The sequence below is a fragment of the Doryrhamphus excisus genome, linkage group LG10 (assembly GCF_037039965.1).
Source record: "Doryrhamphus excisus strain RoL-2023G ecotype Guam linkage group LG10, RoL_Dexc_Guam_v1.1, whole genome shotgun sequence".
NCBI lineage: Eukaryota > Metazoa > Chordata > Actinopteri > Syngnathiformes > Syngnathidae > Doryrhamphus > Doryrhamphus excisus.
This window is the reverse complement of record NC_136366.1, coordinates 6,031,184-6,051,094: the sequence shown is the minus strand read 5'-3', so window position 1 is coordinate 6,051,094 and position 19,911 is coordinate 6,031,184. Positions and strand designations below refer to the sequence as shown.

Sequence of the window (19,911 nt, the reverse complement as noted above, 5' to 3'; positions counted from 1 at the left end):
GCTAACATCACCAGTCTGTCAAGGGACGGGAGGGAAGGGGGCGGGGCCACATTATGTCATAACCACGCCCCTTTGAGTTCAAGTGGAATGGCTAAAAACAGAACAACAACGATGTTCGGTGTTTTGGACACACAAAGTCTTATATCTTTTCCATTAATGCCGTCTAGTCATGAGTAATAAGGTACTCAAATAAATCAAGACATCTAACAGCTATGTACTGTTTAGTCTTTTCAAAGGGATATTGTCATCTAGTGGGCAAAAGATCCCGCAAACTTGTATTGGATTTTGGTCACCCTGACGCCATTTTGTGTGTATGTAGCTTTAGTGCTAATATGCATTTTGACTTGTTTAGGATTTTGGTCACACTGACGCCATTTTGTATGTATGTAGCTTTAGTGCTAATATGCATTTAGACTTGTTTAGGATTTTGGTCACCCTGACGCCATTTTGTATGTATGTAGCTTTAGTACTAATATGCATTTAGACTTGTTTATGATTTTGGTCACCCTGACGCTGTTTTGTGTGTCTGTAGCTTTAGCACTAATATGCACTTAGACTTGTTTAGGATTTTGGTCACCCTGACGCCATTTTGTGTGTCTGTAGCTTTAGTGCTAATGTGCATTTTGACTTGTTTAGGATTTTGGTCACCCTGACTCCATTTTGTGTGTCTGTAGCTTTAGTGCTAATATGCTAGGTTCGTCCACCCTGTCAAGAACCTCAATTTTTTACATGAATGCCGTAACTACAGTATATCACATACAAAATATAACATCAAGGAGTGGGACAAGTGGACATAGCTATGTGAGCTACAGTGCTAACATGACACATTTCTCACATTTCCATAGCAACATCATGCTAGGTTAGCTTATTTGCTAGAGAAACAAAAACAACAGACTCACAGCTCTGTGATTTGATTTTCTTGAAGAGCCCCAGGTTTTCCTTTAAGAGAGTCTGTTTTTTTGTTTTATTTTTTTGTTAAATTAACACATTAAGTTGTATATTTTATAAAATAGGCAAGCATCTGTAAAACTGATGTTTAGTGGACTTTAATGGGAAAATAGGCAAAAGAAAATGTCAACACTAACCAGAAAAAACTAACAACAATCTGAAAAAAGGACAGGTGGAAAGAAAGTTGGAGATGATGATATCGCTACAACCATGATACACCATATTTGATTTATATTTTATGTTACATGTCCTTATTCATTTGTGTGAGAAATAGCCAAATATATTATTAGTATTATTTGTATAATTACCTACTCTTTTGATAGAAACCCTGTGCTCTCTGCAGGTGAGTAAATAATCACCCTTGGATACGAGATGGGGTACAGAAGCAAAAAAAAGTACATGAATGTTACTTAACTGTAAAACTCAAGCGTCCTTGGTACAAAGCTTTCAGCAGTGACAAGCCATTGCAACACAACAATTTTGCAACTTTTTGTGTCATACGTCTCATTCCTCATTCTAAAATTGTGTGTTTATCATTCATCCCAAGGACAGCACGTGCTTTATGGCACTTCAGTACTCGTAACACACTCTACATGCAGTGTAGACACACACACACAGCTGTGCAAGTTATCCATTCACTCCATGCTAAAAACACTGCTGCATCCGCCTTTGTGGACTGTATCGTCCACAGTGTATGCTCATATCTCCATCTCTACATCAACCCTTCCGATCTATTTGGGAATAAGTACAGAAAAGTAATTAGAATGTGATCACGCTTTGAAACACCAGAGCAAAAGATGGCCCTGTGTCAAGTGTGGCTGGGGAAATCTCTGACTCCCATCCTCTTTCAGCTCTGCTTAGAAGCAATAGTGTTATATAATGTCGCCATCTGCTCTTCCTGTTGATTTAAAAGTCAACAGTGGCCCATGCTGGATGCCACAACCGAGCAAGTGGATATCAATTATTTCCATCCCATTTGCCTTGTGTCTGACATACTTTCTCCATAAGGGGTGTTTTATAGCCCCCTTTGTGTTAGTGTGACTGTATGTGTTAATGAATATGATGGACTTAACCTGACTCTACTTGCTGTTTGACTAATGCTCTTGTAGGAGAACAACATCCAAACAAGTAATACACTTCATCAGTACAGTATTTTCATTCTTAATTTAATTAGATTTCCATGTACTGTAGTGAATACTTGCTCAACTATACATGGCAACACAGTGACATCTAGTGGCATAAAAAAGGATAGCTTTATTCATCTCCAAAATAAATGAAACGTAAACAAAAGCCACATCAGTCCCATTATTTCAATTAAAGATTACACTCATATTATTACATAATTATGCTTACATATTATATTTTCTCACCGGCATGCTGGAGCCTATCCCGAGAGGCGGGGTACACCCTGGTCGCCAGCCAATCACAGGGCACATGTATACAAACAACCATTCACATCCATGGACAATTTGGAGTCACCAATTCATCTAACAGGAATGTTTTTGGGATGTGGGAGGAAAAAAAACAGGCATATTTATTTATACTAATAATTATTGTTGTTATCATATTCATGTTTTGGGACAACCTGGGCTGTTCAGCCAACTTTTACTTTCCACGTCACGTTTCCACGTTTACTACATTTCACCTATGTAATGTTTTTTGGATCGCATTAACATTGATTGGCTATATGTTTTAAGACCCGCCCTCGATTATGTCATGCATTAAAGTGTATGTATGTAATGTATTCTATTAACATATAATATGGTAAAATTATGGACTTTGCATTAAAGTCCGAAAATGAAGCACCTTCCACAACTTGTATACATTCCAACTGGGCGTGGGCTAACGTAAGGACACGTCTCATTGGTTGATGATACCAGCAATCACGCCTACCTGGTACGTTATTGGCTGAGGCTATACAAGTCAAGTGTCACAATATTTCCAGAGGAGGTGGGTCAGCTCCTAGTTGACAAAAGCGATCTTGTCTCTGACGAACACTTTACCGAATATAAACAACCCCAGGTCGTGTTCTGGATCGGGGACACGCTGGCGAGTGTGTATCTTAAACGGTAAAATCGCCTTGTCTCCGCTGCGACGTCGTGGTCTCAAGCACCGGACTCTTCACCACCAACGGCACGACACAGCAGACGGCAAAAGAGAGCGAGAGAGAGAGAGGGGGGGGGAGAGAGAGAGAGGGGCAGCGGCAGCAAAGTGGGACTTTATTGTTCGAAGCTAGCTAGCTAGCTTAGTGTTTAGTGGTGTATCGCTGAGGATCGCTGGCTTTATGGCTGCGAACTACGAGCCGATATATGGACTTTCAGAAGATGAGGTAAGTACACAAACCGGAGCTGGCTCGATCGTGTGCCGCTGGACGGCAAGACAGCAGTAACAACACGGATGCTTCGGATGCTAGCATTAGCTAGCGGTCTAGCTAGCGAGCCCTCACCCACATTCCGTAGTAATGTACAAGCTGCTGTCAGTCACTTTCCTGCTACCGTTTTTTTCTAGCAGTTTACCTAAATTCGTTCCAGGGCATCAAACCAACCACAAGGGAGTGATATGTTAATCAATGCGAATCAAGTAATGACTAATCGGTAAAGCCCAGATGTGCATACATAATATTATGTTCTGCTTATATGGGATAGCATCACCTGTCATCACGAACATTGAAGATATTTTCCCATCATATAGAGCTATAAAGCATGCGCCTGAAGATGCATAATGGCTATCCTAGCAGTTGTCATCACAGCTTAAGTGGGTCAGTAGAGCTGATCCCGATTAATGACTTTTCACTTGTTCCTTTTTGGGATGTCAAGAAGCAGATTGCAGGGGCGTGCCTCAGCATGATGAGTTACCCCCTCAGCGTTCCATCAGTCTTCTTATCTGCCACTATCTGTCACTACAGGGGGAGATTTGCATGCTTAGCAACTGGCTGGACTGTGCAGAGTTTCAATACTTCATAGCCTGGCATGTTGTACTAGTAGTGCATTGCATATTTTGCACACCTTTTTAATTGAAAAGCCCTTGCATTTGAATGAGATGCGACAGAAACGGAGAGAACACTGAGACGTGTACTCTGAAGGCCAATAATATCAATATATGTTTTTTCTTGTTTAGTTTGTGAGCATCATTATAACACGAGAAAACAAGTTTATTAGATTATCAATTTTATTTTTTACAAGGTCACATCATACACAATGTTTAAAGTGAAAAGATGAAATTCTAATGACAATCGTTGATCTGCTAATTTGCATACAATGACATGTCTAAAACGATAACAAAGTGAACTGCTTGACAATTAATCAAAATTAATTTTAAATTTGCATGCATCGACTTCTTGTTGATTCTTGTAAGTAACAACGCTCAGCGCTGCCGTCTGTTGGCATCTAAACAAACTACACACATCCATCCCGGGCGCAGTAATATACCATCGATCGTGAACGCAGAAATCGATCGATTTGTGCGCTAACGATGGATCCATCTCGGACGCAGCGCTATCGATCGATCGCGCAGATCCATCGTTAGCGCGTAACACAAACGTTGATGCTATGAAATTGAAATCCCATATACAGATGCTCTTGACGGGCTTAAGATGTTAAACCAGACCTGATTTGACTACCCAATAAGCTGGATTAAACGTTTCTTTCTTCTCCAGCATGAAACCAGAGTGCTGCGGGTTAAGGTCATCGCAGGAATTGATCTGGCTAAGAAAGACATCATCGGAGCCAGGTGAGTTTCACAGAGCACGGAGTTGTATTTTATTTGTGAACACACCACACAAATATGCCGTGAAATAAGCCGAGTCAAGATATTGATGCCTGATCTTTGTCGCACTTTTGCCAGCTAAAGTCTTGAAGCTACAATTTCAAACACAATTAACACAACACGTTGGTCATTTGTAAAAAAAAAAATTAATTAAAAGGCTGAATTTTCAAGTATTTTATGTAGCCTCTTTGCTCTTTCAGGTATGTATGTGATCATAACGCCCAAAGCGATATATTTTAGTCAGCAATTCTTCCATACTGTCCTTGCCTCCTGTTTTTCTAGTTTATGCCTCCTTCCTGCTCTTTCCTCAGGTAATAGAGACTTACCATTCTTTTCTACACAAGGTTCTTCTCTGTAGTTCAGCATCTTGTAGGTGCAAGTAGAGGAATTAATGAAGCTGTTCTGATGTCTGCTTTTGCGTGGCGTTATGCAGGACCAAATAATGCCAGAACTGCTTCACGGATGTGGGAAGTGGTGATGACACAGCATATTTAACCCATGTCGTGCACTAGATGTGAACACACTTGACAAGGTGCAAATACGTCAAATACGTGGGAGTGTGGTTATTTTGTACCAAAGCAGATCATTAAAAAAAAAAAATGTAAACACCACTTAACACTGTAGCTAACGCAGCTATGCTAGCATTGCTATCCTTTGTGTCGTCCTGTTCCACTCTTTAATGTTACACCGTGTTCCCTGTTGGGCCTGGAATACTTTGCATAGTATGTTCTGTTCTTTTCTGTTCTTTTATCTTTTATGCCCTGAGCAGCCACTTTTCAAACTATGCTAGCTTTACATTAAGTTGCATCATTCCAAAAACATGCTAGGTTAATTGGCGACTCCAAATTGTCCATAGGTATGAATGTGAGTGTGAATGGTTGTTTGTCTATATGTGTCCTGTGATTGGCTGGCGACCAGTCCAGGGTGTACCCCGCCTCTTGAATTAATTCCAAAAACATGCTAGGTTAATGGGCGGCACGGCGGTCGAGTGGTTACTTCACAGACCTCACAGCTAGGAGACCAGGGTTCAATTCCACTCTCGGGCATCTCTGTGTGGAGTTTGCATGTTCTCCCCGTGCATGCGTGGGTTTTCTCCGGGTTTCCTCCCACGTTCCAAAAACATGCTAGGCTAATTAGCGACTCCAAATTGTCCATAGGTATGAATGTGAGTGTGAATGGTTGTTTGTCTAGATGTGCCCTGTGATTGGCTGACGACCAATCCAGGGTGTACACCGCCTCTCGCCTGAAGACAGCTGGGATAGGCTCCAGCACCCCCCACGACCCTCGTGAGGATAAGCGGTAGAAAATTAATGAATGAATTCCAAAAACATGCTAGGTTAATTAGCGACTCCAAATTGTCCATAGGTATGAATGTGAGTGTGAATGGTTGTTTGTCTATATGTGCCCTGTGATTGGCTGGCCGCCACTCGCCTGAATATATATAATAATCGGTAGAAAATGATTGAATCAGGTTCTATGGTTGTCGTCATAGTCCTCCCCTTGACCTTCTATGTTGGTGTGTCGAAACAGCTTGTAAAAGCCAAACATCTAATCCTTTAGATGTATTTTTGAGTAAAAACACTCTTAAATGGCCAAGCGTCTCATTTATGGTGGGAAAGAAGTGAGTTAGTGCCTTCAAAATGTCATCTCATCACCTTTTGTCCCATTCTTTTCAACCTCAACGTCACTTTTATACGATGTTGCATAATATTCCGCTTTGTTGACTTCTTGTTTTGCATCATAAACCTCCGACTGTTCCGCTTTTATTTCCCGCTTGTGCAAAGACATTGTGATCAATTATTAATTTACACCATGCAACCACCAGTCAATGCTTAACTTGTTATCTCCATGTCTCAGGGTTTTGAGCCACTGTGTGCCTTAAATGTCAACTTATTTAAGTAGGTGAGGAGAACGTTATAAATTGGTTTATGTGTTGAGGTTGGGTTTATAAGTCATTGTGTTGACATTCGAGGTGTTCACATGCTGACTGTTTGAGTCCAGACGCCATGATAGTTGCTCTCATCTCCTAAGAGCTGCAACTGAAACAGCCCTTCTGTTCTCCTCAGCCGGCTCTTTCTTTTTTTTCCATTTTTATTTTCCTCCAAGAAGACAAGTGAGAGTGTCAGTGAATTGAAGATACAGCAGGCCAATCGTTTCTGTTTAGTCAGAGCACATCACAGCAGCGCACAAACACGCAATTAGAGTTTGTGGGTTCCCGGAGGCGATAATTAGCAATCAAGTTCAGTTTTTTTTTTTTTTTTTAAAGGTTTGCAGTGGTATGAACACTAAAAAGGTAGCATGCTGCCTATATTAGCATACCAAAATGAGGGAATTATCTGAATTGAAATTCTCACTTTTAAAACACAGTACGGCCACCTTAATGTAACATTTATAAAGAACCCTGTCGCTGTGCCTTAGACCCGAACAGTGCTGTATTATATATACTACAGTCTCCACTTTACCCTTTGGATAAAAAGAAGTGTTTTTTCAGTGTGAAAAAGACAGTTGTAAAGGAATTTTGGAATGGACATCTGTTTTGAGTCTTAAAGGGGAGAGTTATTGTTCAGATCACTGTTAATTGTATGATCCCATCAGCGGTGTACTACAGCAATAGTGACTTACTACCTCAGTTGGTTCCATGAGTTCAGTTCCGGTCAGAGATTCGTGATGAGGAACTTAGTTCCGCTAATGGCAAATTCCATCCGCAATTCCATGAAAAGGGATATCATAGCGCCTTACAATCAGGGAAATCATAAACTGAGCTCATTCAGCTTCTTATACGCTAGCTGCGTGGGACTCGTATTCTTGCTGAAGTGTGATAGTAGAAGTATTAAAGAAAGATGCTTTAACCCCGCCTCCTCCGGACTTTGCAGTATTTGCACCTTGCATATTTACATACAATCCGAAAGGCAAAACGCTGATATACCGAGCTTGCAAGCTTGTTGCTTTATGTCATAATTGGCAGAATAACCAATGAGAACAATTGATGTTTAATTTTTATGAGAGTATTGGCTGATAATTATTACCCACAAAAAAAAGCTGAGATAAACAAACAAAATTTTTATTTGATGTATTGTCTCGCTTAGACTTTAGAGTCAATAATAGCAAAATAAAAGTCAAAATTCTACTACTCTGACCCCACACACCCCCCAGCATGGAGTGTTTTCTCACCTAGTGTCTGGGAGAAGGCTCTGCAGCATCCGCTGTAGAACAACCAGGTTTAGAGACAGCTACTTCCCCCTGGCCATCAGACTGCTCAATGCCAAATAAGCCCCTCTACCTGACCACACACACACACGCAAAACTTGAAATTTTTATTATTTATTCAAAATTATTTAAATTATTTGTGCAATTTACTGTTTACGCTGTTCATTGTTGTTCATATTTGATGTCATCTATTCTCCACATTGTTATGATTATTATTTATTACTATACGGGAGCCAGGCAATGACATTTCGTTGGCAATTTCACTGCTGTGATATTGTGCAATGACAATAAAGGAAGTCTATCTATCGAGGCTTCCATGTGAGGAGCATAGCTGTGCCTCGATTTGAGATCTTCCCTGCAGAATCCTCTTTTAAACCAGCCGGATGTCTTTTGGGGGGGAAAAAAAGCACACATGCTGTTGATTTTTTATTTTTTTTTGTTTCCGCTACTTATGGCAGTGGTTCGCTCTTTCCATTTTTAGCCCCCACGCCTTGTCAATAAGACATTACGGACCTTATCTCCCATTTTTCAAAACGCTAGCAGTTCTTATCTGGGGGTATTCTGGGTCGGCTCCAGTTACAGAGCTGTAAACAAGCAAGCTCTCAGGTGGTGACAAAGTACTTATCTAGCGCAAAGGAATTTTTCCTCCTCCCGCTTGTGAAGTTCTAAGGATGAGAGTGAAACGCTGGCTTCCAACAGACAATGCGACACCTGCGTTTGGTGATTTTAAAGTGACCCTCACTTCCTTTAATTTTTATGTGTCTTCAGTAGACAGCAACGCATATAGTTATCATCCAATTCAGTTCAAGTCAGACATTCAGGAAGCAATTAATGATGCTAAGAAAGGTTCACTTTTATCCTTCTTTCAATGTAACGATTAAATTGCTGTGTCCCAAATAGCACAGGTAACAATAACATGATCACCAGAAAGCAAACTGCATGAGCCTAAATCAACAGCACCTCCGATTGTTGCAGCCAAGTAGGGCAATTTAGTTGTAATTGCTTCAAGATGCACTGAATTGACAATTGCACGCAATCAGCAGCAGAATTCTTAGCCATAAATTAGTGGACTAAATAGCGTATCTACAGTATGTCCCAACACGAAAGCATTCATTCCCAAAAGCAGCATTTATGAATGTTAAACTTTCATAGACATTTAGGGTTAATGGAAGCTGTACTAAAAAAAACACCTTAATATACCTGTAACGTACAGTATTTAAACATGTTGTGCTTGCAAAAATATATAATAAAATTATATTATTTTGTGAGGAAAAGGGTGAGACTGATTATATATATATATTTTTTTTTCTGTGAAGTCTGATTTTTATGGTAATGGTAATTTATTTCATTTGAACATGCATCAGATTACAATTGAATGCATCACATAATCAGTTCACAGTTCCAAAAGGAGTAGGAAGAAGCAAAGCTTATTAAATCCTACCCCTCCATCTGGTACTTTTACAATCAGTAACTGTTACATTTGTTCACTTCCTGCTTTCCTAATATGGTTTAAGTTTTTTTAATTTTTAATTTTTAATTTTTAATTTTTAATTTTTAATTTTTAATTTTTAATTTTTAATTTTTAATTTTTAATTTTTAATTTTTAATTTTGTCTTGTTTTGATTTGTTTTGATTCCACATACTATGGCTTTTTAACGTAGTCCTAGCATATAAGTGTTTCAAATGTAGTTCTTCCCTGAGGATCATATTTCTCCTCTCTTGTAGAGAAGTATTGGATGACATTTTTGGCTAATTATAGTTAATTATATAGTTATTTAGTTATTTTTATTTCTTATTTTTGTTTCTTTCTTCCCTCCTGCAGTGATCCGTACGTCAAACTTTCCCTCTATGTCGCGGATGAAACCCGAGAACTCGCCCTGGTCCAGACAAAAACTATCAAAAAGGTAAGCTGTGAATGACCAAACGACACCTGCAGCATTCTCCAGTTTCTTCTTGGCCTCTGCTGAAGCTTAGCATGAGCTCTAATTTGCTTTAACCTTATTAGATTAGCCATGCCGGGTCTAATAATGTCCTCCTACACCTGCAGTACACAATTACCGGCTAGGTACTTACATTTGTCTCTCGTCACACATGCCCACTTCAAATCCAGTTGCTTTAGGAAGAGGGCTTTTTTTCTTTACAAGCGTATTTGCCAGGCTTTTTTACCCAAGTGGGCTATTTTCAGGTGCAAATGTAACCACAGCAGGGGAAGCTATTGCTTTCTGCTGTGCAAACCTCACTCTGAAGATATTTCACCTTTCAACATAACTTCTTATTTATTACCTGCATTGTGAGATGATTTCAACTGGAAGTCTTAACATGGGACTTTTTTTATGATTGATTGCTCGCTCACCAAGCAATCAAAGCTTCCATCTTTAATATTACCCAGGCAGGCAGGCAGCCCCATGCTCCCCCCCTTGAAGCAGACATATGCTGCCAGTGGCCATGCTTGTCTTACAGGATATAAATAGCTGACAATACACTGCTATGTAGAGCAGAAAAAAAGAAGAATCACTGCTCCTCTGTGGACTTTGTGTCTTTTAAGTGGGACACCTTTTCATCTTTGTTGCAGAGATGAAAGTTTTAGCTTGTGGCAAGAGGAATTTGATTGTGTATATTTAATCACCCTTAAGGCCGTGGGTTCGTTCGGTTGACGCTCAGCACAGATGAAAATGTTGCTAAGTATAATAAATGGTAATGTTTAAAGGACCAAGGGCGTAAGATCTCTGACTATAAAATACTGAAAGTATAATGGGAAGATGGTTATTATAAATTAACTCATTCAGTCCCAGACATTTTTCAGTACCGGCCATTTCCGACGATGTTGACCGACTTTTCAATGCACGCTGAATATTGTTTTTTTCTGGTTATGTAAACAATGAATCTACCAAAAGAAATATTAGACTCTTGTCTTTCATCAGAAAAAGAGTTTATTTCTACCTTGTGTCTGTGAATGCAGCGGCAACTTTGAACTGAATGCAGCATTCAGGTGCATTCAGGACTGCACTGACAGCAGTTTACTCGTTTTGATCCTTCTTGTTGAGTATGAAGTCCCAGACATTTTTCAGTACCGGCCATTTCAGACGATGTTCACCGACTTTTCAATGCACGCCGAATATTGTTTTCTCTGGTTATGTAAACAATGAATCTACCGAAAGAAAGAGTAGACTCATGTCTTTCATCAGGAAAAAAGAAGAGTTTATTTTGTACCTTGTGTCTGTGAATGCAGCGGTAACTTTGAACTGAATGCAGCATTCAGGTGCATTCAGGACTGCACTGACAGCAGTTTACTTGTTTTGATCCTTCTTGTTGAGTATGAAGTGGCCATTATCTAACTGGAATCTTTCCATGTCCCAACTCTAAACTCTTCAAAAACAAAAACCAAAAAAAACACCACCCCCTTCTTAATAGTATCAGAAGTACAAAAATACATACAATGAGTGATAAATCCTCATTTTGGGGTTCATCTCCACTCAGTGACGGGTTCTCACTGCTGCGTCTTGCCGGGATTTTTCTGTAAACTTTTTTTGCATTCAGACTAACCTTGTGAATACGTTGTGTTCCAGACTCTCAATCCCAAATGGAACGAGGAATTCTACTTCAGGGTGAGTGGTCATTAATTTTTTTTCACTTGTTCCTTATTGAGTCATACGTTAGGCTTCCTCTTTCCACAAGATCCTCCACCATGGCGGGCTGTCTTTTGCGCATTTTGATTAATGGAGCATGTGGTTGGAGTTTAGTCGTTAGAAGTCACTGCACTGTATCATGTATTTCGAGATCTTCCCGACTGGCTGTGGACAAAATGATCATAATTCAACTTCAGTCCTACGTTATTATATTCTAAAGATGAACTTGATGACATTATTAACACTTGTCTTATTGTTTTTTTGTCGCCAACGCAGGTGTGTCCACAGAATCACAGACTTCTCTTCGAGGTGTTCGATGAAAACAGATTGGTAAGATTGAACCTTCCACCTTTTCATCAGGTGCTAATTAGCATCCCAGCCTTTATATTTCCATGCAGTCATGCCTTTTTTTTCCACATTTGTTTACAAAACTCAGTTTCCATTGTACAAGACATGATGGCTTTTCCAGTAGTGCTATGACTCTTTTATGTTTTATAATTTAATATCAGGGTGGCACGGCGGTCTAGTGGTTAGCGTGCAGACCTCACAGCTAGGAGACCAGGGTTCAATTCCACCCTCGGCCATCTCTGTGTGGAGTTTGCGTGTTCTCCCTGTGCATGTGTGGGTTTTTTCCCAGGTATTCCGGTTTCCTCCCACATTCCAAAAACATGCTAGGTTAATTGGCCACTCCAAATTGTCCATAGGTATGAAGGTGAGTGTGAATGGTTGTTTGTCTATTAATGCAAAATTAATGCATGAATGAATGAATTTAATATCACCCAAATGTAATGTCATGATCATAAAAATGCTTTTGTTTGCCGGCCTTTACTACATGCTCACGTCGCCCTTTGGAATCCCTTTACTGTATTTTTTTTTTACCGCAGGAGTCATCATTCATCGATGCCTTGCCAAATTTAATAACATTGGTTTTGAGAATTGCAACTTTTCTTTTGCCGGTAACAACAATCGTCCTTCTATGTCATTTTCCTAAGGAAAAAGCAAGTTTCATCGACTTGTGAATCTAAGCCCTGTTGCCGTAGCAACAGTATGTAATGTCAAGTGTTAGCAGTTGAAAACGGCACACTTGATGATGAATTCACTAATTCACACATCACCATTCACTTGTAAGCCATAATGAACCGAGATAGAGAAGAACACAGTGTTTTGCTGTGGCTTTCAGGTGTAGGACTTTTGCCGTTTATTTCTCATGGTTTCTCAGTAACTTTAGAACCTGGAAGGTCATTATGACGTTTGGTAGAACCATTAGTGGATTCATCCCAGGATACAATTTATCTTCCTGGCTGAGTGTCTTCTTTTTGGGGAGATGATGAACACCAACTCCTGTTGTGGTTTTATGGACATACACAGTGTGTGTATATTGTGCTCCCACAGCATAGACTGGGGGGGGATTGCTGGGATACTTCCAAGAAAAGGGCAGCTCCCCCCCCACCCCCCCCCCACACACACACACAAGTAAGCCTTGAGTTGCAGTGGAAGCGGGATGACACGTGAAAGTGGAGCTTAAGCAAGCTTCCAGCTCTCTCCTTGTGCTGTATGTCGGAGGAGGGGCTTTTCCGACCATCACTGGGTGCATGCAAGGACATCGGTCTGCGTTATTTGGATGCACCTCCTTACACTTCTTCAGTTATGCTTTATTTTATTTGTCTGAAAGGATGAAAGATTGTTTTATATTGGCATGCGTGTAATGTTAAAATTTTAACAATCTTTACTGATTTTTATTTATTTTACTTTTTTTTTTTTTACTAATTTTACCGATCAGTACATTTTGGACGATTGAATGCTTCCAAATTCATGTCAAAACAAAATTACAGTCATCCCTCACCACTTTGCACATTGAATTTTGCAGTTTGACTGTATGACGGTTTTTCAAAAATATATTAATTGAAAAATTATGCTCTTTTGTGGTTGAATACAGTTGATTATTCGTCCAAAACTTTGCATATTTTAGCAGTTGTTTCTTTGTTTCTTTTACTCAAATCAAGTATTCACGCATACAAACAAACAAGTGAAGTAAAATACAGATTTAATGCATTCAAAGACATTGATGATATGTAGTATTCTACACTGGTCACTAGGTGTCAGTATTGTTACTGTAATGTTTGGTGAGATCGTTCAGACTTGATCGCCGGAACAGCAGCATTATAGTGCAGGTTTCAATTGCCTCACAACTGGTGCAATAATCACTAATAACCTTCTGTAATCAAAACAAACCAGCTACTTTTGCAACCGTCACCCACGCAAAGATGAAACTCCGCTGTGAACCCATTACATCATTTCCTGTCCGCCTCTTTCAGGTCACAAGTCGTCTTAAACGACTCATTTACTCTTTATTTAGAAGGTTATAAACAGGTTTTCTATGTTCTAACTGCGAAAAAATTATATATATATTTTGCCAAAATTCACTTATGGTCAACGTGTTGACGGTGGTAAAAGAGAGATTACTGTATATAAAAACAGTGTTGTGCATTGTTTGAATCCAGCTGGTTATGTCATTGGAAAGCTGGGCTTTGTGCCATCAGACCACACATTGACATTTTGTTTCTTTTATTCTCGACACTCACCATAGCATTCCTTGCATACAAACTTGTACTGACCGTGCTTAACACTGTTGGCAGTGTCTCCATCAAGACTCCTCTTCTGTTTCATAGTCGGTATAGTCATTGTGGCCCTAAGGGCAAAGTGCTGTAAAAGCACAATTTCCTTTGCTGAGTCATTGGTGTAGTGGTAATGGTTTTATTTCATTTGAACATGCGTCAGATTACAATTGAATGCATCACATAATCAGTTCACAGTTCCACATGTCCAAAACGAGTAGGAAGAAGCAAAGCTTATTAAATCCTACCCCTTCATCTGGTACTTTTACAATCAGTAACTGTTACATTTGTTCACTTCCTGCTTTCCTAATATAGTTAAAAAAAGATTTTTTAATTTTTTTTATATATATCATATATATATATATATATAGCACATCATGACTGGTTCAAGACTCCTGATCCTTGTATTTAGCAAACATCAACTGCTTGTATTGTTTCTTGAATTTGCTTGTATCATGTTTATCAGTCACAAGACCGATTCAAGTGCTTCAGCACCTGATTTGTGGACAAAAATAGCATCAGTGGACAGAGAAGCCTAGAAAACTAGTATATGTGCTTAAGTTCAGAGGAAACTATAGAAAAGGGGTCACCAACGCTGTGCCAGCGGGCGCCCATGTGCCCACGTGGACCACTTAAGGCGCCCCCGAGGCATCTTCTAAAAATAGCACTGATCACAAATTATCATTGTTATTTTGTGCTTTAAAATTTGAATCAGAATTGCTTACATGAATGTATTTTTTTTATCGTCTTATAACATCAAAAATTAAAACAAAAATATTTTATAACAAACTCTTACCTCAAGTCAAAGTTCATGTGTGCGCACGTGTCTGCTCACCGCTTTTCTAATATAGTGCAGCGGTGATGAGGAGTTAGCTTACTCGTGCAGTTTAGCCCCCAAAAACATGGCAGAAAAGCGAAAAAGGACTTACATTTTCCAATGTGATTTTCCACATTTTCCACTAGGCCACAGTGGGAGGAAGAATTTTTCTATACGTATTTTGAAGAAAAATGTATGTGTCTTATTTGCGGGACGACTGTTGCAATACCAAAGCGGCACAATGTGGAGAGACACTTCAAAATTTGTCACAAAAGCTTCAATGTGCATTAAAGACAGAAAAGGCCCGTTTGTTAAAGGCAGCTTTGGACAAACAAAGGACTTTTTTCACTAGTCAGGTGAAAAAAATCACAGAAAGTTGTTCCCTCTGACTTTCAAATATGTGAGCACATAAATAAATGTTTCTTGTTAAAAAAAATGTTTTTGTTACCAGTATTGTGGAAAATAATTAACATTGATATGTGAGCAGTCGCTTCACATAGTGTTACTACTACTATTCATTTTGTTCTGATTACTAAAAAGTGATCCGTGCAGTTTTTGTCATTTTTGGAAGTTCACCGCAAACAGGTCATGTAGCAACAGTAAACCTCGGATATATCGGACTCGGATATATCGGAAATTCGCTCACAACGGACAGATAAAAAAGAACCAATTTTTCTGTAATGCATTTCCAATAAAAATTCATTGCATATATTGGATATTTTATAACAGATTTCGCCTATTTCGGACAAAATCTCCAGTCCCATTCCAATTTCCCTCGCATATATCGTATGGCCGCTCGTGTCTTTCTCCTGGCTCCAGATTTAGGACAAATATAAAAGTGAGTGACGTCAATAATACTAGCACAGCAGTGAATGAGATCTTAACCTCACTATTGGAAATAACGTAGGCCTGACGGGCGTAACAGGGCCTAGCTTAATTAACAATTTGTTATGCTCAGAGTCCAATAAAGTTAAATTCTCATTACCTTACGTCTCTTTTCATTGCCCAGTCCAGGTACATTGGAAACATAGTCAAGGAAGTGCCTTTTTATAACGGATAAAATCCGATTTACGCATATACCGGATATAAATCCGATATATGCGTAAAATGGACATTTTCTGGTATACACATATAACGGATTTCGCTTATATCGGACAAAACCAGTGGGAACAATTGAATCCGATATATCTGAGGTTTACTGTACTTCATACTATCCGTGCTCACAAAGTAGCCCTCAGCCTCAAAAAGATTGGTGACCCCTGCTATAGAATATTTCTCCACACATGTATCTTTGTTTTAACAAAGTTATTTTTAGCCCTGCCTCATTTTACATCCTCCAAAATGAATACTAATGACGGTCGTCCAAAAAAAAAAAAAAAAAAAAAAGGGATCACTGTGTGATCGTGTTAGGGTAGCCCTTCTCGGCTCACCTTCTCTGCACTTGAGGGTAGCATTGCATCGCTACAGCGCATGTTGATGGGGCGGGTGTCCCTGGGAGTCATTTGTATAGTCACGTGATGCGACAGACAACCCCTCTCTGTCACCCTGGAAACCAGAAACGCTGGCCGCTCTTATCCAATCATGTCAGGAATGCTGGCCTGTCACTGTGCTCGGGCTATTTCTGCTGTCTGTCACTAGTGCATGGTAGCGCTGAGAGCTGATACAGACCTTTTTTTATTTTCTTCTTATCTCTGTAGATATCGTTACTTCAAGGTGTTTGTTTACTAGCAGCTGCGCTAATTTTTGTAGAGGGACTTTCATTTTTTCCTTTCCTTGTGGAAGAAAAGTTGTGGAAGGGGTTTAAAGTGGGTGGGACCTAGTGGGAGGTGGGCTAGAGAGAGAGAGAGAGAGGAGGAAAACCGAGTCTCAGTCATCAGGCCAACCAGAAGTGTGAAGTCTGCGATTCTTGAGAGGAGCCAGCGCTGTCTTCTGGAGGGAATAGAGGCTTGTGGGACAGGAAGTAAAAAAATGGCACGTCTGCGTCTGTACTTCGGCTCCAATCGAAGTAACACAGCTCCGGAGATACTGGAAGGAGACACAGAGGAGCAACAGGGAGACAGTGAAGTAACCACAGCACTTCACCCTCAACCACCTTTTACATTAAGTCCTTCTCAGGAGGCTGCAGAGCAACCAAGTTCTCCAAGGCCTTTTGGTTCTCGCTCAGAGGCATCGCTGAAACGCAGCTCTTCTATGTTCATACCTCAGCTTGCAGCCTATGCCGAGCCGCGGCCCACCAAAAGCTCCTCCATGCACATCTCCTTACAGCGCTTGGGGGCCAGAAATGGAGATTCCAGTGACCCACCACCCAGTTATACTCCTCCGGGACCTGCGCCTGCTTACACGGAGGCATCAAATCAAGCAGATGTTCCACGTCAACCACCTCCGCCGTACTACAGCCCAGATTCTCAAACATTTGTGACGGAGCCAAACTTGCCAAAGCGCCGCGTCTTCAGCATTGGTTCTGATGGACATACTGTGTATCGCAGAAACCAAACTGGTATCAGTGTCGGCGGAATTCGTATTCGGAGCAACTCTGATGGTTCTGACATACAGCAACTTCGGATTTCACCGTACGGCTGTTCTGGCTGGACTGTACAGCAGCAGTCTCCCGGTTGCAATAGCGGTTCACAACGACTTGTGTTTCAACTTCAGCAGAACCAAGAGCTCAACCAGGGGAGGCAGCAATCGGACACATTCCAAGACGAGCGCACCAATGTTGGATTTGCTCGATCAAGCAGTGGTCATACGGCCCGATACCCCAGAATACGACTGGAAGGAGGCTCCTCTCCGGTTTTGCTGGAAAACCAATCAGACGATGAAGCAATGAGCCAGACATCTAGTCAAGACGGCCAACCTGTAGAGGAAAATATCCGAACAGAAGCTAGATCGAATGGTTGTACTTTTAAAATTAGTGGCGATACCCCGAAAATGCAGCCGCATTTCAAGATTTACTTTACCCCGGGTGGAGGTGGGGATCCAGATGTGGTTTTTGGCAGCAGTTCCTCGACAAATAAACCAGAGGTAATGCTTGTTTGGAATAATAAGTTGCACTGATTGAGGATTCAGCTAGGAGACCAGGGTTCAATTCCACCCTCGGCCATCTCTGTGTGGAGTTTGCGTGGGTTTTTTCCGGGTACTCCGGTTTCCTCCCACATTCCAAAAACATGCTAGGTTAATTGGCCACTCCAAATTGTCCATAGGTATGAATGTGAGTGTGAATGGTTGTTTGTCTATATGTGCCCTGTGATTGGCTGGCCACCAGTCCAGGGTGTACCCCGCCTCTCGCCCAAAGACAGCTGGGATAGGCTCCAGCACCCCCGCGACCATTATATTTCCTCTGATGAGGAGTGTTCTGCAAAATGGGTGATGACATCCGAGTGAGCGAGCGCACTTTTTACCCTTACAGCCGCAGGAATCTGAAATTTCACACAGCGGTCGATTCAGCAACAATCATTGGTGGTTAAATTCTGTGTCCGTTTCACAGATACACAACAAGTTTGCTGGTAGGCTCAACAGTGGCCGCTGATCTTTGAAACTGTTTCTATCTTTAGACCGTCTCAAGTGTGCCTGCCTGATTTTGACAGCAAGCAGCCTGTATACCTTCTCTGGATTTGTGCGAGTATTCTCCGGAATTATAGCATCTGCTATCATGGCGTTAATATTCCTGAAAAAGGAAAATTAAGATGTTAATATATGTGGAATTCCTTATAATCCTTTCTTTAATGTATTTATTATGTATGTATAGTTGTGGTACAACTATATTCCACCTGTATCCGGACTAAGATTGTAAATACTGTCACATGCCCCTACACCAGGGCATTCCATTTGTCATGCAGCAACCCCCAAATAGACTGTAATGACAGGTCTTCCCCAAATCCCGCAGTGGGCCTTTTTAAAGACCGCAAAACCCTGCTTGTGCCAACTAGATTCGCCTACTGTGCCCTGCCTGGAATACTCATTCTCCGGTGGACATTTACCAAAGATTTTATATATACAGTAAAGTCTCGTTATATCGATATCGGTTATAACGAATTACTACTTATTACGATACTATTTTCATTTCCCGGCAAATTTCTAGTCTTTTATGATATAATTAGTTCCGTTAGTACGTTATCCGGTTATTATGATAATCCGGTTACTACGATGCCCTTTTCATCTCCCGCCAGCCAATTTGGTCTGCTTATATCGATCATGCTCAACCCGCCCCACGTAGCTGGCCAAACACATGCCTGTATAGAATCTATACACACGAGAGAAACCACGAACGCAGTTGGTTCTTCTGTTGCAGGCATGTGTTTGGCCAGCTATGTGGGGTGGGTTGAGCATGACCTGTGAACCAGGAAGTGCGGGAATCGGTGTGTGTGCTGTGCTCTGGTGGTGGAAGTGTGAAAAATAAAGTTGACTGGAAGCAGCCGTTCGCCGTGTTCTTTTTTGGTATTGAAATCCTTAAGCAAAGATTGATTTAAGCTGCTCGACATTGTTCTATACTATAGAACAATGTCGAGTGCATTATTGCCCACTTTTAATGCAGTTCGGCGCAGGATCGGATATATGGATAGTCCGGTTATATCGGTATTTTTTCCGACTCCCGAGAATTTCGATATAACGAGACTTACTATACTACTGTATACCGTATTTTCCGGACTACAAATCACACTTTTTTTCATAGGTTGGCTGTTCCTGCGACTTATACTCCAGAGCGACTTATAAATGAAAAAAGTGTTTGTATGTTTGTTTTTTTTTACCTAATTATATACCATATTTTCTGGACTATAAGTTGCTTCGGAGTATAAGTCGCACAAGACCAAAAATGCATAATTAGGTAAAAAAAAACAAAACATACATAAGTCGCACTGGAGTATAAGTCGCACAAGGCCAAATGCATAATATGCATATATATATATATATATATATATATATACACACACACACC

General features: G+C 40.5%; 1 protein-coding gene across 14 annotated transcripts in view; it reads left to right on the top strand.

Moving 5' to 3' along the window:
- The first annotated feature begins 2,868 nt into the window (after positions 1-2,868).
- The window catches only part of nedd4l (NEDD4 like E3 ubiquitin protein ligase), a 50,305-nt gene continuing 33,262 nt past the window's right edge, over positions 2,869-19,911 (top strand). For 4 of the 14 annotated variants that reach the window (XM_058053944.2, XM_058053927.2, XM_058053916.2 and 1 more), the window contains exons 1-5: positions 2,869-3,277; positions 4,604-4,677; positions 9,743-9,824; positions 11,487-11,525; positions 11,823-11,876. In XM_058053944.2, coding sequence (XP_057909927.2) covers positions 3,233-3,277; positions 4,604-4,677; positions 9,743-9,824; positions 11,487-11,525; positions 11,823-11,876 — 294 coding nt within the window. In that variant the 5' untranslated portion in view covers positions 2,869-3,232. Of the gene's footprint in view, positions 3,278-4,603; positions 4,678-9,742; positions 9,825-11,486; positions 11,526-11,822; positions 11,877-15,189; positions 18,000-19,911 lie in introns of those variants that run through there. The other 10 variants (XM_058053953.2, XM_058053962.2, XM_058053938.2 and 7 more) reach the window with 6 other exon arrangements.